Here is a 25,573-nt window from a genome sequence, read left to right on the forward strand (position 1 = left end):
AATGAACAGGCTAGAGGGATGCCAAAATGGCTTGTGCACACTTTGCGTGACAGTAAATTGGATGCACCTCTGTCTAGTCGTACTCGTTTAGGCTCTCGCCATGCATCTTATGCATCAGATTGTTATGCTTTGGCTGTGTCTAGCTTACATGACGTTGAGGAGCCTCTGACTTTTGATGAAGCACAGAATTCACAAAATTGGATGGCTGCCATGCAATCAGAATATGATGCACTTATAGAAAATGACACATGGACTTTATGTGATTTGCCTCCTGGCAAAAAGGCCATTCAGAGCGCATTGGCAGTTGCGAGGAACCCAGTTTTTCATGCTCACACAAAGCACATTGAGGTGCATTACCACTATGTCAGAAAGAGGCTCTCAGCAGGAGAGATCAGCTTGGCTTATGTGCCAACATAGGACAACCTTGCAGATCTTTTCACAAAGGCATTGTCTCGTGAGAAGCTTGAAGCTTTCCGCAAAGCTTTGGGCTTACTCCCCTTTGTGGACTGATCCTGTCCTCAGGGCATGGCACTTCCCTTTACTCATGTGCCAGCTCTCGTTCACCGCATCACTCCAGGGGGGATTTGTTACCATATACATGTGGTAGTGATGTGTGTGAACACACTAGGACCACCGGGGCATTTTTTCCCTCTTTAGGAGGTTTTTTCCCCTGTGCATTGTATATACGCCCATCACTCTAGGGCTATCTATCTTTCCATTGCACACTAAGTAATACACTCTCTATCGTGTGCCTTGAGCTTCCTTCGTCTTCTCCAAGCTGTGTGTGTTTCTCTGCAACCCTAATTCCAACAACTATGGAGTGCTAGAAACAATTGTTGATTAAAAGGATGTGTCTGCATAAATATCATGTCGACGTCTATCTCTTTTGGAATAATCAAATCAATAGGGTTCTCCATTATAGAGAGAGGAAGAGGGCAATGTTCATTGTTCTGCATGTTATTGATAGATAGAGAGAGGAATTGAGGAGTGTAGAGAGAGAGAGAGAAGAGAAGAATGTGTGTGTGTGTGTGTGTGTTTGTGAGAGAGAGAGAGAATGTTTTGTGTATCTGTGTGTGCCTATTTGTATTTGTTTATAGATGGATATATATATATATATATATATATATATATATATATATAGAGAGAGAGAGAGAGAGAGAGAGAGAGAGAGAGAAGAGAAGAGAAATAGAGAAATGTTTTGGGTTCTCAATGTGGGGAGGAAGCGAACAATACTTAGGAGCACAACCAAAAGCATGCAAAAACACGTTACAAAGAAGTAGAGGACGGAAGCATTGGTTTCATTATAGTTGGAACAAGTAGGCAAAATAAAGGGTAGCTAATAATGAAAGGTGAACATTCATAACACTAAGGTTCAGTTTCATACGCCACCACGTGGCCACTCGCATTGATTTTGAAGCGGCCAAAGCGTGAGGTTGTTGCCAATGTATCTCTTGCCTCAGAAACGGACTCAATGTAAATTTGGTTGAAGGCTCTATCCAATGCAAGGACTAAATCGACTGCTGCACCAATGACTTGCACGTCGAGAATCTTTTTGTCTTTTGTTGCAATACATGCTTCCAACTTTGGTGTTGTGATTATTGTGGTGTTGTTATTGCAAGATCCACAATAAGGTGCTTGCCTAAGTCTATACACTTTTGTGGATTTACAATTCGAACAATGCTTCTCCAGCAGCACACTGTTGAAGTTGACAAACCGGAGCATGCCAACAACCTGCACAAGGTAACTATGTAAGAAACTGAGAGAAATCACTTCTAACATATCACTTTCTGCTATATGATCACACCTCACGATTGTACCCCAAATTTTCAGTTTGAGCTTGAAAGACAGCAACAAGCTCCTCTCTGAGGCGCGCACTACGAACATGCACTAGAATTGTAACATCCAGTATCGACAAGGTATTGGGTTTGCCGAGGAATGCACCAATGTTTCTTGCAACGCACATTACAGGGCCATCAAGAACCATTTCTTGAAGCAATTGTTGGCAATCATCTTTGCGAGAGCACAAAACTTAGCTACAAGAAAAGATTAAATATGGAAATGAAATAAAAAAGAGCAGGAATGTATCACGGAAGATTTCAAATCTATAATAAAAGACTTGAAAACAATAAGCAAGATAGGTGAATTCTTACAAATGTCCTATCTGATGGGAGAGGACTATCTGCAACTAGAAGATCAACAACAGACCCACCAAATCTTGATTGTGAGTTGTGCTTTTGTAAAATAACAAAAGCAAGTGTGCTCAACTGAGAACGTTCACTTGAAGATTATTGTGCACCTATGTCATCAAGAAATGCACGTATCTTGCAGTCAGGGGCAAAGGTAAGCGACATTGGGAAAGGTTCTCTTGTGTTTACAACAGTTGTAGCATCGATGTACAAGGAATACAATGCTGACCCCCCATCTGCCCTATTTTTGCACCTGACAATTGGGCTGTCAATGTGAACAAAGTCACCGAGGTGGAGCTTCTTGACATAGAGCTCTATGTATGGATCATTGACCACCACCATAATAGTGTCGGTGCATTCTTCATCAACCAAGTCGACCTTCAAGTAACGGTTGTATTTTAGTTGGTCAAGACCAACTTTGTAGGTCCCATACAGTTTCAATATTTGGCCCTCAATACAGAATCATGGGCTTGAGTCAGAGATATCAGTAATCAAGAATTGTGGAAGAAGACTTTGAGGAAATGGAACAATGCTAAGATCAATAGCCTTGCTATCTACTTGAGATGATTCACCCACTCCATATAGACCAGAAGGTTGAACAGAAAGCTCAATTTCAATCAAACTCGGATCATTAGTATTGTTAAGAGGTATCTCAATAGGGTTTGGGACATTTGTTGCTTGCAGTGGCCGGGGAGGCTCAATAGACAAAGGCTCAATATGAAGAGGTCTTGCCTCGTTTAGCGCATGGGGCGGAACAACTGTTTCAACATATGCTTCCTTCTTGATATTAATGGGCTCCACCACGGCTTGCTTGCCTACATAATCCAAAAGATAGCAACATAAGCAAACACCTCTATGAGTTGATAAAATGGCTCTCAAACAAACACACTTTTGCAATAATCATGCTCATGTGCAGAGTTCACCGAGTCGTTCAAATGAAACAATGTGCCTGCACCAGGCTTGTGAGGCTTATGAAGCTCTTGCTTCGATCTTTTGTGAGGTGGCGATGATGTGCATGCAGCTGGGGACGCGTCGATACATTCACCACTCGAGATAGGAGTACCTTCTGTCAAACTTTGGAGCTCTGTAGAGCATTAATTATGAGGACCTAATGCCTTCCATATATAATGAAAAATTTGATAATGATAGCTAGAAAGACAAGCACTCATTTGTCATACAAATTGTTCAAGATGACAACCTTTTCGTATGACTACTCCTTGCATATCAAAGCACCTAGAAGGAGGTGCTTGCAATTATAGGAAGGTGGGTAATCATATGAGAGTGGCGAATGTCTTGTGATACGGGTCTATGTGTGTCTGTGTGTGTTAGAGAGAGAGAGAGAGAGAGAGAGAGAGAGAGAGAGAGAGAGAGAGAGAGAGAGAGAGAGAGAGATTCAATGATTATGTGGTGAGAATGACGACATATTAAGCATCGTAGATGACATGACACAGTACAAGATAATAATTCTTATCTTCTTATGTTATGTAGCTAGCTTGGCTATGATGCAAGGAAGTTCCACACAAAATATAATGACTACAACTTCTTCATAGATGGCCTATAGAATGCTAATGAACACTCAAACATGCGAACAAAAGTGAATGCAAGCCAGATGGAACCATCGATACCAATACAATACACAATCTGTTGAGAGCTAGCCTACACAAACATGGCTTTGGACACTTCTGATACAAATGGAAAGGAGTGGATGCCGACCAAGTACGATCGCTTAAGAGCGGCCTACCAATTGGCTTGTTAAAAGCTAACAAACTTAAGAAACGCCTGCATGTATTTGCAAACATGGAGAAGAGGGCATGTACCTAGAACATTGGTCTTCGAACTACATAGTAGAAGCATTGTAGGCGTGCAAGCCTATGATCATGGAGAGAAGGCACGATGCAGGGATGGAAAATAAAGCTGAAGCGTCTTGCAAAATGTACATGCACATGACATGGTCAACCCATTTCAACTCCATTTGGCCGATGTGAGTCGAAATTCGAGGTGCTGTTGCTTTTCTGCTGGCGTCGCGATGGGTCAAGACACAACACAGAAAGTACAGGCGAGAGAGAAATCAAAGTGACAATAGGGAAATGCATTCGAGGCTAGACAGACATCGTGGCACCAATGAGCTACCAAATTTTCGCTTCGCTAGCTGTGGCGATAAAATGGTCAACACATAGAAAGAGCTCGATCCAACCTCTTAATCTATACGTATTGCAAGAATTCTACCACATATTTCTATTTTCTCCAATTGGAACGCTCCTTGAGATGTTTCAGAGCCGAGGGTAGCAATTGAAATTGGTACTTCAAGCGCTATGAAAACTAGATATAAAAAAACCAACAACGACTCATTGCCTCACAAGAAAAAAGGCAAGACCATGCAAGGATTCAACAACAGGACAAGACGGCAACAAGACAATGAGCGAAGCAATCATCAGGTTTCCAAAACATTAATCAAAATAAGCATGATCAGACAACGACATCCAATAATTTCGCAGTGAAGAGTAACACATTCGTAATACAGCTCATCAATAGATTTTGTGATACAGATTCTTAAAGAGTTTCGCCAAGCAAAATGAGAAAGTACAACAACACAAAAGCCTTCAATAGCTCTCACCACCTTCAAAATCCATGCTGTCACCACCATCAGAATCTCCATTGTTTATGTACCATTCTCGTTCTTCAGCAGCAAAGGAACTCCCACTCTTTTGTTTGGAAGCCATTGGCAAGCAAAGCTAATTTTACTATTCAATATATATTCTCACAGTTTTTGAGATGCACAAAAACAGAACAAGCCCTGCTCTTATACAATTTCATAAGAGGTCTTGCACTGTGGCGTCCACTAATCCTGAGTCTCCTTACTGTCCTGCTCGCCAGAAGCCCGAAACCAACACGTTTTTGGATTGCAGTCGCATCACATTCAAAGTGCAGCAGCGCAGAAAAGAGAGCCGTTTTGGGTTGCGAGCAGATTCCCATCAGGCATTGTATGCCCTACAAGCTGCAACACAGAGAAGATAGGCTATGTGAGAGAAAAGCAAGGCGTGTGGGCTTAGCATACCAGGCGACAGAGCAACTTACAACACGCAGGCAAGATGGGGCTCTTCATAGTAACAAATAGACCAACGGTACGTTTTCAGCACGCGTTCCAGGTGCGCCCATGCGCTCGCTGCAGACATCCCCTCATCCATGCGCTGTAGACATCCCCGAAAAGACCTTCTACAGGCAGAAAACCTAACCTTAATGCCTCTCTATCCGCGTGGTGGTCATCGTGGCCGTCCAAAGTCAACGGCCAAAAAACTGCATGCTTTCTCCACCAATCTCTCGTAAGGCCTTTCCAGGCAAAAAAACGACACTCTTTTGTACCTAGTTCTACATCTAGAAAACAAAATGTGGGACGGAGATGACCATACCATGTGATAAGCACCCATTAAAGTTTATGAAAACCATAGTTTCATGGTCTAGAAAAATACCGACCATTTTTGGCTTGCCCAAAGGGCAAGGCTATAGCCATGCATTCTCTTTTTGTTGACTAAAATAGAAAAAAAAAAGTTATATTTTCAAGCATTTTTTTAATAGGTCAAAAATGTTGATTGGTCAAAATAAGATAGTAGGCACTCATTTAGATGACTGGTGTGTATTTTTAAATTCGTATTTTGTCTTCTTGGAATTTGGCAGCTGCGGTAGTGGGTATTCATTGTAGTGTGAACTTTGAAGGCACTCAACTATGGTAAAGCTTGAGATTCAATTGAATTAGATATTGATGGGTTAAGGGTGTGCACTGTGCGGTGCAGGGCGACGCCACGCCGGCTTGAGCTTCCAGGAGCCGCCTAGCAGCAGACTGTGTGTTCAGCAATAGATATTGATGAGTGGCGAGGGCGGTTAAGGGTGTGCAATGCATATATGTGGGGGCGACGCCGCGACGGCTTGAGCTTGCAGGAGCCGCATAGCAGCAGAGACCAAGGCTGTGGCGGGGCGGAGAGCGGCTCGTGAGTTGGTGGTGCCACGCGGCATGGCAAATTCTCCCTCTCGAAGCGGGTGTCCTTAGGGACGGCCCACCCATGCCCTTTCTGGTAGTTTTGGCTAAGGTGGAGTGCGCCCCTCCTTGGCCCCCATTTGGGACAATGTTCGACGCACATGGCGGAGTCTTTGAAGGGGAAGGGGGCGATGGAAGAGCCCTCTGTTCCTGTGGCGTTCAAGGATCTCTCCATTCTTACGAGGGTGCTTGGCTCACCCACAACAGCCTGAGCTGCGAGGGTCATTTGCTCCATGGTGATCGGGTGGAGCTTGCCAGTAATTTCCTTCGCTTCTTTGCTCTTGGTTCTCTGAGGCTTGGTTGTATCTGGTGACGACAGATCTATTGTGGGGGCACCTTGGAGGACCCGTGGGTGATGGGAACTATGGGCCCCACCCCTTTCCTTTACGGCAATATGGTATGCTCCTATCGAGGGTGGCTCCCTGATCAGCCGATGTATGGTCTATTGCTATTGTTTTGGTCTCTACAGGGTATATGTTGAATACCCTGCAACTCGCCCTCAAGCCTCGTACAGATCGTGCATGGTAACTACATGAGCTACCTCCTCTTGCTTGAACTACTCTGTAGCTCGTATGTATGATTTGACCCTGTTTGTGAAGCTTCCCCCTTATTCTGAGCCTGCTTCGGACCCTAACAAGGGCATGACGTTCGGCCACCAGCTCTCCTTGAGCCGACTTATATGCTTCGTTCCAGCTTCACATTTGCATCAGATTGCTATGGGGCACATAAGAGATTTCTGTTTTTTTTGTGCTGGCTTGCTGAATGTGGTTATTGACATGAGAGTGGATGTGTATTCACAGATTGTTTTCCTAACAATTATGATCTCGCTGACAAATTTTGCTGATGGACAAAGGGCAGCATAAGACTCATAAACTAGAGGTGGGCAGCATTAGAGGTGGGAATTAGAGACCAACAGCAAGAATCCAAACAGCAGTAGTAGCAGACAACAATAATGACAACAACAGTCACAATGATAGTGTGATGATGGATGTGGATGCCTCCTCTTCGGTTGAGGACGGCAGCATCTCTGATTATCTTAACTCTGATGCCTTTAGATGGAGGCTTGACGAGCTACTCTCTGATCTGGTTGGTGCTAGATTATGTAATAGCGGCGGAACTTTTGTCGCCTCCCAAGGGAGCACTGCATTGCTGCTTGAAGTCCGTTAAAGTCATTGAGTCGACAGCAAGCTGCCAGTAAATGTATGTCACTTGTCACAGAAGGAACAAGTTTGTTTTGTCACATGTCACAGAAGGAACAACAAGTTTGTTTTGGGATGTTCCTAACAAAGGAATCAACATTTATTTATTTGTCACTATTTGTGTCTCCATAGTTGTGCAAGCACTATCTTCTAAAATACTGCAGATTTGTGATGTCTTTTGTTGATTTGATTATTGAGCTTTGCTCGTGTTTTCCTTTTGTTGATTTAATTACTGAGCTTTACTCGTGTTTGCCTTTTGGTTCTCCTCTAGGAAAGCAACATACCGGGCTTTGGCCTTCGTGAAGAGCACTCTTGCTTTGCAGAGCTAGACTTCCTAGAGGATCATGAGCTCACCCTTCTCTGGAGGAGAGTGTGGCATTGGGTCCTCAAATGCCTTCCCCTCCGACACATTCTGGCCTTGGTGCGTCTCGAGCCCCTGGGAAGCTGACATGTCCAGCTCTGCTGACAAGCCTTGGGCATTTGACTACCTGTTTATTGGTCCAGATCATAACATCAATGATTTCTCTGTTGGTTTGGATGTCTTTAATTACCTGCTTCCCCAGCATCACCGCCTCGAGGCAATGTAAACAAGAAGTGCAAGTATTGGCTAAATGGTGTGAATAGATATGAATAGATTTCTCTTGGTTGTCGAAGCTGATGGTGGCCCATATAGATGCAGCTGCTTAAATTCACCCCACCATTTTTCCACCATGGTCATGAATTTTTAATGGTAGATGTGGTGGTGTGCAAGTTTACGTAAGCTATGAAGGTGCAATGGATAAACTAGTGCATTGATCCCTAGTCATTTCATGCTTAGGGAGTGGACCATTAGGTAGCATGTACTGTCCATGTTCATTTTCCAGAGAATTCTATAAAATCATTGTATATTTGGTTGTAGGTGGAGGGGGTTAGTAACTACTTTCTATTTTTAGACTATTTTCTAAAAATAGAAACTTTCGTTGCCTTCAATTTTCAATTTGAAGGGGTTGAGCATTGCTTTAGATTCCACGCAAAACCAACACCATGATTTGGGTGCTCTATTCACACCCCATCATATTACACCCCATCAAATATGATGGGTGTGGATGTCATCTAAAGTCAAGCCTTCTTGGTGCATAGAGACCCAATATCAATTCAAATTTTCATCGATGTGCCCATGCTTGGAAATCAACATTCTATTTTGCATGATTGAAATTTTGAGGACTTATGGCCATAGCTAGTGTAGTTTCAATCCTATTTGCAGGCCTTTTGATTTTATCACTTGTTACTAACGTAATTTACTCTCTCTCTCTCTCTCTCTCTCTGACGCCTGCGCGGCGCGCATACGTACGCGATACACAGTAACCCCCCCCCTCCCCTCCCCTCCCCTCCCCTCTTGCTTCTTCTCTCTCTCTCTCTCTCTCTCTCTCTCTCTCTCTCTCTCTCTCTACACGTTTAGGGCCTTAGGCTATGTATGGCGACATCGGGCACCATCACGATGCAGGCAAAATTGGTAAATTTCTCACTTAATGTTTGATGAGTGACGCCTCTTGCAGAGCTCCAAGTTATGTTGTTGCTGTTGTTGTTCAGGTGCTCTTAGGAGACATGGGTGCTGGTAAATCAAGCCTTGTGATTCGATTTGTGAAGGGCCAATTCTTTGATTTCCAGGTTTCATTGGTCATTTATGTGTGTGTTTTTCATTATCGCAGTAGGCATGCCTACGAGCTCATGTCAAAGGAACCCAGCTAGAGAGAGAGAGAGAGAGAGAGAGAGAGAGAGAGTCATTTCAGGAATCTACCATAGGAGCAGCCTTCTTCTCACAAAGTGTTGCAGTGCATGATGCTACTGTGAAGTTTGAAATATGGGACACAGCAGGACAAGAAAGATATCATAGTCTAGCTCCAATGTACTATCGTGGAGCTGTGGCAGCAATTGTTGTTTATGACATAACCAATCCTGTAAATTCATCTTTGCTAAGCTCTTTTCACAAACTAACTGGTATCTGATTGACAGTAATTGTAGTTTTGTTCAAGGTTTAAACGTTCAAAGCTGCATAAAATTTGTCAGCATCCTAGTTTGCATAGCGGCTTTGCGATAATTTTTTGCTTTTATCATGCTCTTAGTTCAAGTGTGAAATACAAGAACACCCAAAAATATTGCGAAGCAGCCTGTAAATTTTGATTCCTCTGCCTATCATAAATTACATTATTTAGGGTGTGATTAACTTAGCACTGGACATTGGAACTTACTGTAACGCATTAACTCACTGTAACGCATTAAATCGTATTGTAACACCTGCTGTTTTGTATTTTCTTTCTAAGAGATTGTCAAAACAAATCTTTTAGGATTCTTTCACTCGGGCAAAGAAATGGGTGCAAGAGCTACAGACTCAAGGTATACTCTCGTATTTCATCTCGTGCGAGATTGTATCAAGGCTATCTTGGTAAAGTTACATGTTTAAGGTATTGATTGAATAAAACATCTTGTTGTTTGTCTAGAGTGATGGATGCGGCTATGTTATGTCTCTCTATTGGACCTTAACCTGGAATTTATTTTGAGAGTCTGTTAGTTGTCGAGTACCGAGTTTATTTATTGAGCCGTATTGCAGGGAGTGCAAACCTTGTCATGGCTTTGGCTGCAAATAAATCTGACCTAGCTGCAAAGAGAAAAGTTGGGTCTGAGGTAATTTGTTTTGGGCTTGTCAAAGAATAGCTGTTTGTAACCTTGTTTGACCCTGTTTTGAAGTAGTTCCCACATTATTTTTGAATCATAGGAAGCCCAGAAATATGCAGAAGAGAATGGACTGTTCTTTATGGAGACGTCTGCAAAAAGTGCCCAGAATGTCAATGAGCTGTTCTATGAGATTGGTAAACGATCCTCAAGATTGGTTACTTGTCATTTTGCAGTTGTGAGCTACATAGGTTGATATGATAATGGCATGCTGGCAAATATTACAATACTTTCCTTTGGCCTCTACCTTAACCAGTTTTAATTGATGGCTGGTTGGATAGAAAGCAAGCAAGATACAAGTGAGGAAGGAAACCTTGAGTAAAGAGTTGAGCTGAAACTGGATGGAGAGAAAAAAACAAGCAAGAAACGAGCGAGGAAGGAACCCATGACTAAGGAGTTGAGTTGAAACGAGATGTAGGTTGATGCATAGGTAAATCAACATCAGAGACACTTGACTGCTTCATCTACATGTGTTTTCATTGTATTATTGGGGACTGCTCTCCATGGGAATGTAGACTGCTCGCAATAAATGTTAGAAAAAAACCGGGGTCTAGTGCATTTTAACTGGCTGAAATTGTAAAATCTTGGTTAAATTTTGAGTTTGCCTTTAGTAAAACGGAAAATTTACACAAATTTTAGTGTAATTACTGGCAAAAGCTTCAAATTTTGACCTAAAGAGCGGGAGAATTTCAAGTTTGCCCTTATTTTAACCGGTTAGGGAACATGTATTTTTCTAGCTCGGCCCAAGACGTGGAAGCCAGCCGCCAAAAATGTATTGGTTGCGAAAAAGTGGCGATGGACAAACTCTTGACACCTGTAACCCCCTGTCCAAGGATGGGCTGACAGCTCAGCCAGGCATAGACGTCAAACCAGTAAGGTAAGCGGACAAGTTCAAACCAAAGTCTTTTTTTAAAAATAAGAACATCTCACTCTGTAACACATGCCTGCCCATCCCCAAAAATGACGGGCACGCACGGCGGCAATGTGTATCCAGCCTCAGAGAAGAGAAGAACGGAGTTAAAGATACATTTCACTTTCGCATGTGAAGCATGAAATGACTGAAATCTTCTTTGGTATTTTAGTTTATGAGGGTCTTTCATTCAGAATCCTTTTCAGTTTTATTGTTTTAGAATGCCAACATGACCCTTCACCTTGTTGCACTATGCTGAGCCCTTGTTTGTTTCAGTGGTTGGCTAACAGTTTAGTTTTTCTTGCTTTTTGCAGCCAGAAAGTTACCAAGAGCCAGGCCAGTGCAGCCATCCCGGGGCATGTTGCTAACTGACAGGCCAGCAGACAGAAGAATCAAGAGCTTCTGTTGTTCTCACTCCGTTTTTGATGCTTCGTTTCCTGTATAGCTCACGTATATTCTGGGGGGTATGGTACAAAACGTCATCCCCTTTCTGGCCATAAACTAGGCTTTATGAGGTCAAGGGTTTGGTTTTTTGCAACCCCTTCAATATGAACCAGATAGGCCTTTCCCTGCTTAGGCCAGGTTGTGCATTTTGTAATGAGTATTCAAAAGCGATGAGCGCATGAGAGAGAGAGAGAGAGAGAGAGAGAGAGAGAGAGAGCTTTCTTTCTTTCTTTCGGTTTGTTGGAGGCCTAAGTCGGCCTATGGACAAATCAAATATACTTGTGCGTGTCCTCCATCTATCGGGAAAGTACAGAATACGAAGTAACAAATTTGGTCCTGTGGTAGGGGGGTCGGGGGTCTATCTCTATGGGGTATGGGTGCATACAACATAGGCCAATGCCTACATAGGGGCTATTCTCGTGTGAGGTGGATGGTAGAGTGTGCATTACATGTAGTAGGTGCTTGGGAGATGGTGGCTCCAGTGAAAAAGAGAGAGACGTTGGAAAGGGGAAAATGGGAACGCACCCAACACACAATCTAAATGGCTCTCTATAGCCCAGTGATTCCACAACACCCCTATTCCCTATTTAACACACACCTAGACACCTGATCCGCAAACGACTATCTCCAAGCCTGTACCCAACCAACCCTAACTACATACAATCAACAACCAAGCATGTCAACATGGCTTCACCCTTAGACCATGGGAGCACCCTCATCCATAGATACACAATCCCGGCACTCTCAGACACCTCAAGATCACGGGCCTACTTAACAGAGAGCAAAAGACTTTTTTAACAGAGTAAACTCGACACCAGAACAACATAATTGATTTGAATGGTGCTAGTAAGGTGTGTACAATGACCTGTAGTTCATGGAGAGTGTGGCGAGCTTCCTCTTTGAAGATATGGGATTGAAGATATGGGAAACCCTCTTTCTGCAATGCTTCCCCTTGCTCGGTAGTGCTACCTTCAGACGAATTTTTCCACCTTTCGACCTTCCTGCAGCAGTAAGAGTTAGCGATGCAACCCACTTTGCAATCTGCAATCGGTTCTTCACACTCCTGCAAACTCCACCAGCTTTTGGTGCTTCACCTCCTCTCTCTGTGAGTAGCGCTTTGTAACGCCAGCCCTTCCCTTGTTTTTTCAGCCCATTCCAATATTTTTAATGGTGACCCTCCCTTCTTGCTTGTGAGGCCACTCGTCCTCTTATCAACCCTGTCTATATCCAATTGCGCCACCATCCGGTAACACCATGTCGTGGTTGTCCTCTACAGTAACGCCTCCAGATGCTTGCTCATATCTACCCACAGTGTGAAACTCTCCCCATGCTCGCTGCGCCCCATATAGCCTTCTCTGCAGTCCTGAAGCCCTCCTATCTGGCGGCCCTTCAACTCGCAACCCCTCCTCACTCGACCTGGCAGCGCTGCTGCCCCGTTGGCACCGCGACCACGTTGGATCCATACACCAAACCAAAAGATGTATCCAATTTTAACTTATGCAAGGGGTGAAAGGTTGGGCCCCGCCACCTCACGCTGCCATGCAGCTCTGCAACAGTCCTTGTCGCCATGCGTTGAAGACCAGAGAGGAGCTCTCTCTCTCTCAAGAAGCAGGAAAGGAGAACCGAAATTCTGTGTGCTGCTATTAGTGGCTTAGACATGGTGTGTGGTGTGCACCTTCCATTGCCCCCCCCCCCCCCCCCCCCCCTTCCTTTGCCAATATCCTTTTTTGAGTCTGTCCTAATTCCTGATTGCCCAGTCGTGTTGGGGACTCATGTATGCACACTCAATGGCTCAAGCATGTCTACTTGCTCCTTGATGGATCGCTCATTCACATTGGAGACGCCCACATGAACAACAAATTGCTCAAGCATGGAGATTTGTCTCTTCATGGGTCGTTCTATTATATTTGAGGCTCATGCAACCCTATGCATGCATAGCTAATTCCTCAAGCACAGGGATTTGTCTCCTCATGAATTGCTTTTTCATGTTGGGATCTCATGCATATTGCACATCAAATAGCTTAGGCATTAAACATACTTCAAGCGCTAACATCGTCTTCTATAATTATGTAGTATAAAGAACTGGTTTACAAATATATCATTAGAAATTTTTTCTATTGTAAACAAGAGGAGTGCAAGGGAAAGCGTCTTGCAACCAAAGGCATTTAAGCTAGAATAATAATGAGTCCACTTACTCTCGTGAGCACAAGGTGGAGGTTCCAATCCCGGACTAACGCCAGGCTAAGAGGTCCTCATGAGAGAGAAGGTAGATCATTGTCTTCATGCAGCTAGCAATGCACTTAAAACGTACGATGCAAGCATCTGTCAAGACTTGAAGCTCGCTAAACCCTTCATGGCGGGCTACATCGAATGTTGAAAGCAAACACAATGTGAGCGTCCCCGAGTTAAAGGTAACTTCTCTGAAGGTCTTGTCGTTCAAAAGCATGAGGTGTTGCATTTTTTTTTAATGTACTCAATATGTTTTAACAAGCTAATTTCTTTTTCGTAGTTGACTTGGTGACCCCACCACCTCAAAAGAGAGAAGTCAAGACTTGGATAAGGATAAGCCTTTTCAAATGACTTTGATGGGTGATGCTAGTACATTGGTAAATGAAGGTACATTAATGAAGGAGCCACCACAAGCTCGGGGGGTTCACCATTCAGTATCCTTATATAACGTGCATTCGCGGGGTATTAAAAAAATCTATCTTTTATTATGTCTGAATGAATAAAATGATTCCTTATTTTAGGATTTTTTTTTTCAAAATTGAATGTAAAAACTCAGTATTTTAATGTATCTATGTTAAATGGCTTAAAATTTTTGCATTTTAAAATCCCTCCTTTCAAACTCATGTTATACATTAACATGATCACATAGTGCATCCCCCAAGATCACAAGCAACAACAATTGTCCAACTTGAAGCAACCAAGGCAAACACCCAGGGCAGTCACTTATCAAAAGACCCTTATATCACATGCGTTCAAGAGATAATTAATAATACCTCAATATACATACTATACTTACACTGTGAGCCTATTTAAAAAACCTTCACTCCCCTATGTATGTATACATTTTGGTCTTTTAATAATCTTCTCCGGTTAACTCACGTGATATCATACACATTCTAAAAAGTGACCGCCCGGGGGCAAACAATGACATGGGAGAATCTTCAAAACTGCAAGGCCGTTCAAAGAGGGATCATCGTCTAGGGCACATAGGTTCACCAAGGAGATCCGAGAGACTCAAACGAGTCAATCAAGCTATCATATAGTGTTTTCCATATATGGCTTGTAGCTCCCTCGCACTTATGTTCTTTTTTTGGGATTTGAAATGAAATTTATACTTGGTTCTCTCTCTCTCTCTCTCTCTCTCTCTCTCTGTCTCTCTCTCTCTCTCTCTCTCTCTCTCTCTCTCTTTTATTACACATACTCGTCATTTCTAAAGTCTAAAGTTTCTCCTTATTGAAACGCAAAAGTAGACAGAGAAGTATAAGTAGAAAGAGACATCTTTATACTTGTTAGAAAATCGATTGAACTTAAAAGGGATTAAACTTATCGTTTGCAGATACAGATACATGTCTACATTTTTTTAATTACACAAGCTTGCAAGCTCCTTCTTTGCATGCTTGTCAAGCCTAGATTGCATCGACACCCTTTGTTGTTTTTCGGGCCTAGTAAAAGGCTCAATGGATGCCACTTGATGTCTTCTCGTTCCACCCTTTTCAAAGAACATATATGCTCTCTTTAGTGTGTTGCCAAATCCATCATCTTTAACAAGGAAGTTTTTACTTCCCACATCATCGAAGTCCATTTGGCCTTTAAGAAATTTGATATGTGTGAGGGTTCATTGCAGCCCATTACTTGCGTCTTTGATAAGTACCTTGGAAGTACCCACACCCAACAAATCTTCAAATAAAATTTGCATTGGCCTAGTGCTTACCACATTGCTTGAGGAATCTTTTGCTTCAATTTTCCCTTCACACGTGCCATCTTCGCCAATTGAGAGAAGCATCTCCTCACTATGATTCACATACTCATGTATGGTTGTTCTCCTTGCACATGCTCTATTACGTGTTTGCCATTCTTCATACATTGTCTCGTGAGGGAGGTATGTGTTTCCCCCTTCATGAGCATCACATCAATTTAGTGAAGAAGAAAAGACTATATCTTACACTTGTTTGTGCCTTATGTTGCATCCATAGCAAGAAAATTTCCATTGCCATATTTATAGCACATCTCTCGCTGCAAAGGAGTTTGTATTCCTAGCATGAACTCTTGGCCATTCATGCAATCCTGGTGTTGGTATAGAAAAACTTTTGAGTCATTCTTCATACACCATCTTCGCAAACTTTCGGCTTCATTACCATGTAGCTGATATTGCTTAATGGCAAGCTTCTTTCCTATGTTCAAGACATCTCGTATACACAAGAGTTCTTCTTGTACCATATAGTATGTAGCATCCTCAACCTTTTGGGCATGTAATGCTTGAATGTGCTTTTCCATAACTTGCTATGGAGAAAAACCTCGATATAACATGTTTGCAACCCATAACATCTTTTGTGGAGATATCCAAGGGGAGAATTTAGAAGCTTCATCTTCATGCGAGGAGCCATGACATACCTCATCATCCTTATTGGTGTGAGAAGGATGCAAGTAGGAGATCACACCCACGTCCGGCTCCTTGGCTAGTCGCTTCACAATAAAATGACATTGAAATCCTTTTAAGAGTAGGCCTTTATGGAGTGGTGGTCATCTCCTAGTGGTCTTCTTTGATAGTGTTTTTGGCGTAGTTTCATGGCCATCTTCCATTAAGTTGTTCCCGATGTTAGTTGAGTCAATGGAGTCATGCTCTCTCTCATCTATATTATTCCGCTGTTGTGGAGATGATGTTGATGATGAACCTTTTGGGCCATAAGCACATCAAAATATTCAATTAATAAGCCAAAGAGAATAAATTTAGAGCTATGAAAAAAAAATCATAATCTTGTGATTAGTCTATAATCATGTAAAGGATTGCAATACTTACACTTTTCTCTCGATCCAAGAGTCAATAGTAATGCGCTTGAGTTGTTCATTTGTGTTTCCATGATGTGTGTATGTTTTGAAGGTTGTCGAAAAATCTTGTGACGTTGCCTCTCCTACCACAAAATCATTCACACATGACCAAGGGATTCGGGCTTCACGTATGATCTTGTATTTAGAGTGTTCGTTCTGCTCGTGCAACCATTGCACCATTCACAGATGCGGAATTGAAGATCCGAAGTCTTGGAATTTGGACATCCATGATGAGATTGGCGGTTGTCTTCACGATCAATTCGAATCAATGACAATTAAAGCATCATTTATGTGTTTGCAATTGTGTGTGTGTGTGTGTGTTGGAGGTGGAGAGAGAGAGAGAGAGAGAGAGAGAGAGAGAGAGAGAGAGAGAGAGAGAGCATAAAAAGCTATGAGCTCGTCGAGCTTGAGCAATCGTTTTGCATACATCATGGCACCATCTGACTAGCAAAGCTTGAAGACACCCTTGGCTTGCTGAATACATTATTTGGCATACACATCACAATAGCATTAGTTGTACACTACATGAAGTACCTGCTCAAGCACTTTGCAATCTGCTTGGGAACCTTCATGTACCGGCTTCTGAGCTTTCCCTGGCCAACCAAATCTGGATGCACCATCATTGCCCACCCCCTAGTTGAGCATTCATGCTCAACCACAACATTATTTAGATAAAATAAAACTTCATAAGAAAGAGCTATATGTAATATGTACATAGAGAATATAGAGATAGAAAAAAAACCATTCATTGCACAATCCCTAGGGTCAAGTGGAAAGCCATAAGCTCTCCCAAGTGTGAGTGGAACTCCATCTGGATCAAATAGACGACATTGGCCATAGCCATCCACTTGTAAAACATGTGGATTCTATTCTTCTTTTGCACTTGTAAGCCAAAAGATAAGTTGCTCTTGCAGCTTCCCATAGCATGGCCTTCAACCCCTTGTATCCATAATCTTTGTCATACACCAAACACTCCTATACACCAACCTTTGAAGCATCCGCATCGTGTAAAATCATCCAACCATTGGCTAAAGAGCTCTCCATAGTATAATCCACATCCACAAAGCCTTGCAGTCGGTATAGAGCTGCTTGCAAATTATTCTTCAATAGCATGTCCATCAATAATATAGCACATGCCCTTCACACAATGTCTTTCAATGCGGCTTTTGGCATAACCAAATATGTCTTCTTTTCATGCATACCACTAGTCTGTGCTCTCCGTACTTGACTTGCCATGCACGTCTTTGACCATCATGGCCCCTAATGCTATATCTTCAACTGCTTGATGTGAGAGAATTCTGTATTGCTCAATCACCAAGTCTTGAACCTTCTCTACCTCGTTTCTTGGTAGGTCGACATTGGGATAGTATCCTTCTCTTCAATCCATGTTGCATAGGCTTCTTCACTTGTTTCCACAAAACTTGATGCCAACGCTCCTCCTTCAAGACCAAGAATGCTTTTGGAATACATTTAGGCTCCTCAACATGATCGATAGTAGGGGAAGGTTGCCCAACCCCTTGGTTATTTTCTACTTGCATTGCTTTGACCATCGCTTTTTCGCATCTTCAAGCTTGCTTTCCATACCTTTATCTGTTTCTTGAAATGGCTCCGCCATTTTCGTTTCAAGTTCAACCTCTTGTTTCACATTAGGATCTTTAGGACCTGCTGGCCTTCATGCAGAACCATACCTGGCACTTCTTCAAGGCTTGCCTCTTCATTCAAGCAGCTATTACCACCCCCTTGCATGAATGCACAAGAAACGTAAGGCTCATATTCTGGAAAACATACACCTAGTCTTATCCATGAATTATGCATCTCTTTTTTTTTTGCGTAAACTTTGGCTTCCCTTTGTATGGTATAGGAGCATAATTTGCATGATTGAGGAGCCCCATATCCAACTTTTGCTTCACTTTCCTGCTCTTCATTTTTGACAGCACAACCACATTGGCATAGCTCTTTGGATCTTCATACTCTACCTTCTCTCAAACCTTTGGATGCAGAAATGCCATGAAAATTCTCCATCTTGAAATCATCTCCAATTTGCAATTAAGAAGCAACCACTAGTTGTCGCCAAATATCTTCAAACCTGTCTACAAACACATAGAACTCTTCACACACATCGTGCTTCAGTACCTTGAGCTTTGAACCCAAATCTGCAGGTGGAATTTGATTCTTGAAGTCTTGGATAAAGCGATCCCAAACCATCTGCCATGACTGTCGATTGGCCACTTCCAACCCCTCAAACCAAGGTTGGCTTTCCCTCGCATCACGAGTGGCATATCCCTCAACTTAGCCTCGTTGAATACTATCCGCATCGACATCATGCATAGCTTCCCATCCAATATCTAATCTTCAACATCTTCTTCACTTGTAAACACTAGCCCACCATCATCTAGAACCAATTGATCAAACCACGCCATTATTCGAGAAATCAGTGTGCCCCTTTGTAGGGGCACCACAAGATGGAAAGGGGGAAATGGGAGCACACCAAACACACACTCTAAATGCTACTCTATAGACCAGTGATTCCACAACCCCTATCTCCTATTTAACACACACCCAGACACCCAATTTGCAAACAACTATTGCCCAAGCCCATACCAAACCAACCATAACTGCATGCAATGAACAGACAAGCATGTCAACATGGCTTCACCCTTAAACCCTTGGGAGCACTCTCATCCATAGATACACAATCTCTTCTTGCGCCATAATGGTTGATTTTCTAAAATGGCGAGTACTTCATCTACAAAGATAAATAAATTTTTATAGTCCCCATTCTGATTTGGTTTGAGGGTTGGCAATAGCTTATTCTTCCAAAGTAGAGCTTCATGTTTCATTAGTGATAGTGCCATCATCTTCTGGCCGAAGTTTTTGACAATGTCATCAGGATTTATGATCAATAGAGCTACAAATTCCAAGACCTTGAGTTCATAGAGCATAAATTATTTATGGGAAGAGTTCAAAATCTCCGCTACTTCTTCATGTCCTCTCTCGCATAAATTCTTTATGGGAAGAGTTCAAAATCTCCGCTACTTCTTCATCTCATCTCTCGCATATGTCAACTCCTCACTATCTTCAAAATCATGTAGTGCGGCCCCAATAGACGCACTTGATAGATCCACAGGGGGTAGGTCTATCCTTGCTATTTCTTCCACTGGTACTGGTGCTTGTTGAACTGGTACCAGTATCTTTTCTTTTAAGGCACTGATTATCAGCTCTTTATCTTGAATCTCTTGTGCATGTCTTTCAGCTAGGGCGGCCAGATTTGCTTGTGCCTTTGCCAATTGTTCCTTGAGTGCTTGGATCTCTTGGTCTTTTTGGGCCTGAATGGCCATGGATCTTTCTTGGATTTACATTCCATAGCCAAGAGTGTTGGTGTATGCTATCAACTTCTCAACTAGCTTGGAGAAGGAGATGGAGTTCTTGCACTTTACCAAGTGAAGAATGAGAGAAAATGAGAGAGAGTGTGAGGGAGTATACCCCCAAGCACACCCCTTACTTGCTTTGGTTGACTCCCCCTTTTAGCTCATGCTTGAAGCTCATAGGACCCCTCTAGGCCTAGCCAATCACATGCAAGAGACATATCAAGCAACAAGGGTAGGTTTTGGACAAGTGTCCTTCTTTCCCCTTTGAGGGAGAGAGGCTTGATAACTTGTTAGATAATTATTTAATTAATCTAAATGCTCATTGGACTCCTTTTAAGCCTATTCAATAGGATTCAGGCACACCTTGAGGGCAACATGGGTAGGGGCTTGACATGTGTCCTTGCTGCCTCTTGAGGATTGGGCTTTTCTTGTGTGTGTGTGATCTCTCTCACCCCCCTAGCTTTAGGGATTTCCCCCTCCTTTGTAGGGATGTAGTTGACTTTTGGAACACAAGCACCTTAGTCAACAAGCACGACAAAGCACCTTAAGCTTGGGTAGTGTTCCCACAAGCACCTCAAGCTCCCTAGTCGGCAAGCACGACAAGTACCTCAAGCATCTTAGTCAATAAGCATGACAAGCACCTCAAGTATCTTAGTCATCAACCAAACAAGTACCTCAAGCATCTTAGTCAGCAAGCGCGACAAGCACCTCAAGCATCTTAGTCAGCAAACACGGCAAGCACCTCAAGCTTGGGTCGGGTTCCCACCTCCAGCACAACCCTAGCTTAACTAAGGTCAAAGGAATTTTTAACACCAACCTTTGGAGGTCTTTAATGAAGCTAAACCTAAGGCCTGATAAGATCCATTAGCTAGCCTTTCTCTTTGACAAATTGTCTTTCATTTGGACCCCTTTACCATTGGCTACGTGTTGAGATAGACCTCTATGCACATGTCTATATTCTAACCCTTGTTCTCTTCTATTCTGGCACACTAAATGATCAATTAAATATGAGAAAATCATTTGGGTTGGTTAGATATTAGATTTTATGACATTACCTCTCTCTTGAAATCATAGTCGTCCTCGAATATGAGGTAGAAGAGATAAAGCCTTAGTCATTAGTCAATTTTTCTACGACATCATTCCAAGATGGATGGCTAATCCATTTGGTGATTGGGAGACATAGCTGCCGCAAGCATCTGCTCTTTAGTCTATTTCATTCTCCCAAAGTAGAGTCACAAATTCTACTTGGTGTTTGAGAGACATCGTCATCACAAACATGATTGTAAGCATGCATACTATTTAAATTTGTGCACAATAAAAAAACAGAACTAGTCTTATAAAACAAAAACATTGGTCATTTAAAAGAAATTTATACATTTGCTTACTCTAATGTAGCATTGTAAGCATTGACAAGGCTCATACTATCCTTTAGTTGTATTCCTTGCATCCATCTAGCATCTTCAAAGGATAATTTTTGAACTTAATAAGATACCGTCAGATAATCTTACCATGTCGTAGTACCTTGTCTTCATGCCAAAGGATAGATTCGGGTTGCAACACCTCTTCTTGGTCTTTGATTTCGGGAGGGCCTTCAATAATTGGTTCACTTGATGGATCCCTTTGTAGGGCTCATGTAGACTCACATGAAAAGAATTGTGTATGAGCCAACGGTTGGGCAATTTGAGTTGATAAGACATCTCATTGATTGGCTTCAAGATTTGAAAAAGACCATAGTATCTTTTTGCTAGTTTACCATAATACTTTTGATGACCCATTGGAACTTTACCTGTCGTTTGATAAGTCTTTAGTAGATCGAGTATAGTAAGATTGTCTATCTCACTTTGGCCATCCATTTGTGGGTGATAGGCCGAAGAGAAATTCAATCTTGTACCTAGATTTTCAAATAGACCTTTCCAAAAATTACTAGTCATTATAGGATCTTTATCTGACACAATGGATGTTGGCAATCCATGGTGTTTGAAAATCTGAGATATGAAGAGAGTTTCCATTTGGTGTGCCTTAATAGTATAGTCTTTTTGACAGGAATAAAGTGTGATTGCTTGCTAAACATGTCAACTATTGTCCATATTCCCTTATTCCCATGGATAGACTTGGGTAATCCAAAGATAAAGCCCATGGATATACTCTCTCATGGTGAATTTGGGATAGGTAATGGCTGGAGTAAGCCAAGTTTCTTCCCTCTATCATACTTGGTCTTTTGGCATACCACAGATGCAGTGATAATTGGAGAGCCAAGGTATCTTGGAAGGTAATCCCTATATGAGGAAGAGCATGTATTGCAAACGGGTTTTTCAAGAAAGGGATTGTCTTCTCAAAAAAGGCATGCAATCACACGAAGAGCTATGAGGTACGTCTTGGTTGGAGAGAAAAATGTGTCACAAGGGGGCTGATGGTGTTAAAGAGAAGAGTTCTCTACCATGATGAAATTTTTGATTGCTTAAAAGCATGTCATGAGGAAGGATGTGGAGGCCATTTTGGAGTGGAAATTAAGAAGTAAAGTAATGAATTCTCAACTTATGCGTGGCCAAGTATGAATAGAGATGTCATGCATTGGTGTAGGAGTTGTCATTAGTGCCAAATGTATCAAAAGAGAAAGTTGATGCCCGAGCCTTTGAGACATATTATAAGCTATGGACCTTTTGAGAAGTGGGGTGTGGATGTGATTGGTCCTCTTCTAGGCACTAGAAGTGGGAATCACTACATACTTAGTGAAGTGGATTATATGACAAGATGGCTAGAAGCAAAGGCTAGTAGAGGGGCTACAAGCAAAACATGTATGCAACTTTATCTTTGATTGCATATGTTGTAGATTTGGAGTTCCATTGGAGCTTGTTCAAGGGAAAGAGTTTAGAAATGACCTTATCACTGAATTGCTGAAGAAATTGGAGATCAAACATAGGTATGCTACTCCTTATCATCCACAATGCAATGGACTGGTGGAGGCATTCAATGGAGTTTTGCAAAAAATATTGTTCAAGCTTGTGGAAGAACATCCAAAAGATTGGGATATGTATTTGGAGAGGGCATTGTGGGCATGTAGACTGACTTAAAAATCATCCAGGGGGTTCACTCCTTTTCATTTGGTTTATGGCGAAGAATGTGCTATGCCAGTTAATGTGATGCTTCCTTCATTGGAGTTCATTTTGGAGCATAGTTTAGTTGAGGAGGAGCATGTAAAGGAGAGATTGGCATCTATGCATAGCCTCTTGTCGGATCGAGAGAGTGCCATTAGATACTATGAAGAAGACTTGGGAAGAAGAAGGTCTGATGTATTCAATGAAAAGATAAAGGAAAAAGGATATGTGAGGGCATGTTGGCCATGAGGTATCATAGTGCTTTGGACAATACCTTTCAAACAAAGTTCAAGGCAAAGTGGGAAGACCCTTTTGTGGTGCATAAGGTATATGATAATGGAAGCTATCAGCTCAAGGACTTGGATGGAAAGATACATAAGGCAAGAGTCAATGGGATCAGGCTCAAGCCTTGTGTGACAAGAATCATGTGATGAAGCAAGAAACACATATGGAACACTTGAAAGTGTTCCATGCTTGTTGGGGGGGCAATATGTGACGTGTTTTGGCGGAATGATGCGGGACACCCCAAAGCCTTTGAGAGATTTTTTTTAATGCTTTTGGGGGCCTTAGATGTACATAAATCATGCTTGTACAAAGTGTACAAAGGTGGTGTGTGCCAGGTGTATCTACGCATGCGGGGCAGTTGTGCGTGGTACATAGTTTTGCTGTTTTTGTACATAGAGGTGTTGAGACTTCAAGGAGTGAGTTAGTGTTTTTAAAATATGAATAAAAACTGAAATTTTATCAGCTTGGATTCATGAGTTAAGAGGGATATTTAGCTGTGAAGAAGAAACTATGTGTTGCTGTAGCTTGCTGTGAAGAGTGGGGGTTTTGGTGTAGAGGTGCCCCACTTTCCTTGTGAGAGCTTGGTGTGGTGAGTTGAGAGTGTGTCTCTCCTCAATGAGCTAATGAAATTTTGTGCTTCTCTATTCATATTGACCACTCTTCATCTTGGTTTGACGTATGCCAGCCATGTTGTGTGCAGTTCCTTGTGGTGTAGCTAGTCAAGGGTAGACTATGCGCTGCAATTCCTTGCTTGTACATACGCAAAAGGGCAAGGTTTTTCTCAATTTTTCCATCACTTTTTCTAAGTTTTTTTTTTGAACTTTGTGGGTTTTCAAATTGGGCTTGATTTGGATGGGTTTTGGTCAATCTATGTGTATTTATGGGAGCGCCTATGGAGTCTCTACTAGCACATGGAAGGGCGTTTGGAACGAAGTGAGGCTCTTGGTTTTATGAGAAAAAGTGAAACGATTTTCATTTTTTTTCCTTTCCTTTTTTCTTTGGTTTTTTTGATTCCCTTGCTTCCTTTAATGCATCCAAGTATAGTGGGGGTTGTAGCGGTGTAGAGGGAAGCTAGTCGAGGGTAGTCGAGGTTGAGTGTGAGCGAGGCTTCAAAATTTTCTAGCAAGGATCAACCCATGTTATCTTTAGAGAGATGTTCTCTTCATACTCTTTTCTTTGTGTTGGTTTGAGGTGTTGTAGAGGCTAGCCCCCCAATCCTTCACAACATCTTTGTGGATAGACTCATGGGAGAGAAGCTTCAAACTCCGCCATTCGGTAAGCACTTTGTCCTTTGCATCGCTTGCAAGGAATTGTTTCATGATCGAAACTCGTTTATCGTGTAGATCTGCGCCCATGCCAAGAAAGATACAAGGAAGATGCACATCGAGTTTAATTGAAGCTTACCTGATTAATGATAAGTGTTCAAGGCTTGCTAACAAGCTAATTATACGGTTGTATACAAGATGCGGCTTTCAAGGGCCAACAGATGCCTTGTTGATGCTAAAATGAAGTATGCTTGAAGTGATTATAGATGTGAGATCATGGTCTTGAACTACAGTGTTTGAAGTGTACTACCAGCCCGTCTTTATGGCTCGTCGATTGGAGCTACGGTGAGAAAGTTATATCACTTTGAAGTTTGAGTTGATGCAGATCCGTACCGGATTGGGCAACTACAGGTAAGGGGATATAAATGAAGTGAGTGCATGGGGCAAAAGCACTCACTTTGTGGAGCACGTTGGTATTCTCAAATCAACAATCAAAGTTCTGGTTGCCAAGTTGTTACCAGTTTAAGTTTCCCCAGGGGCTAGTTCCGTGCCAGGTCTGTAATGGAAATGGCCTATGAACTTTGAGAGTGGTGGAAATTAGAGATAGCACTTTTGTGAAATTACTTTGTGAGAATAGAGGGTGAACTTAATTGATGGTAGCAATTTAGTTAACTTGGCATGAACAATACTTTTGCAGAGAGAGACTTTAGAGAACATGAGAAGAGTTCAGGACTAGATTTATGTGGAGCCGGTAGGCATTTGTATTATAGTTTCTCCCATCAAGATAGACTTGGTGGAAGTCAATATTTGTGTTCCTTGTGACATAGGTGATGCAATAAATATGGAAAGCTTTATGCATCATGAGCATAATATAAACTTTGTAAAAAACATTAACGATCCCAAACCTCAGTCCCAAGGCCTCAAACACCTTCAAAGTTGGAGAGAGCTAGGGGGGAATGAGGGTAGGGAAGAGGAAGAAGAAACATTTCATAGGAGAAAGAATTAGCTCCTCACTTATCATCACTCT

At 42.2% G+C, this 25,573-nt stretch overlaps 3 protein-coding genes across 6 annotated transcripts; 2 read left to right on the forward strand and 1 right to left on the reverse strand.

Annotated features, from left to right (window-relative positions):
- Positions 1–2,648: 2,648 nt before the first annotated feature.
- LOC147441652 (uncharacterized) lies at positions 2,649–3,409 on the reverse strand. The gene is made up of 3 exons (XM_086483773.1): positions 3,385–3,409; positions 3,076–3,270; positions 2,649–3,001 (listed from the first exon to the last, which is right to left on the reverse strand). Exons 1-3 carry the CDS (start codon positions 3,407–3,409, stop codon positions 2,649–2,651), a joined length of 573 nt encoding a protein of 190 aa, XP_086339899.1.
- A 2,475-nt stretch (positions 3,410–5,884) lies between these two features.
- LOC147441653 (uncharacterized) lies at positions 5,885–8,068 on the forward strand. The gene is made up of 5 exons (XM_086483208.1): positions 5,885–6,452; positions 6,536–6,613; positions 6,686–6,740; positions 7,401–7,416; positions 7,687–8,068. The coding sequence occupies exons 1-5, from the start codon at positions 6,242–6,244 to the stop codon at positions 7,861–7,863; spliced, it is 537 nt and encodes a 178-aa protein (XP_086339334.1). The 5' UTR covers positions 5,885–6,241; the 3' UTR covers positions 7,864–8,068.
- A 144-nt stretch (positions 8,069–8,212) lies between these two features.
- Positions 8,213–14,848, forward strand: LOC147441654 (ras-related protein RABF2b-like). 4 transcript variants are annotated; one of them, XR_015184332.1, is made up of 7 exons: positions 8,213–9,062; positions 9,185–9,352; positions 9,740–9,788; positions 10,003–10,076; positions 10,168–10,261; positions 10,862–11,001; positions 11,349–11,482. XR_015184332.1 is itself a non-coding variant. In XM_086483206.1 (7 exons), exons 1-7 carry the CDS (start codon positions 8,869–8,871, stop codon positions 11,477–11,479), a joined length of 633 nt encoding a protein of 210 aa, XP_086339332.1. In that variant the 5' UTR covers positions 8,213–8,868; the 3' UTR covers positions 11,480–14,848. The 4 variants fall into 4 exon arrangements, 3 of the variants coding, with proteins under 3 accessions (XP_086339332.1, XP_086339331.1, XP_086339333.1); XM_086483206.1 differs by lacking the exon at positions 10,862–11,001 and having other exon boundaries at positions 8,213–8,907; positions 8,985–9,062; positions 11,349–14,848; XM_086483205.1 differs by lacking the exon at positions 10,862–11,001 and having other exon boundaries at positions 11,349–14,848.
- Positions 14,849–25,573: the final 10,725 nt, after the last annotated feature.

Source organism: Adiantum capillus-veneris, chromosome 15, assembly GCF_014529385.1.
Source record: "Adiantum capillus-veneris isolate H3 chromosome 15, ASM1452938v2, whole genome shotgun sequence".
In the NCBI taxonomy this organism is placed as follows: domain Eukaryota; kingdom Viridiplantae; phylum Streptophyta; class Polypodiopsida; order Polypodiales; family Pteridaceae; genus Adiantum; species Adiantum capillus-veneris.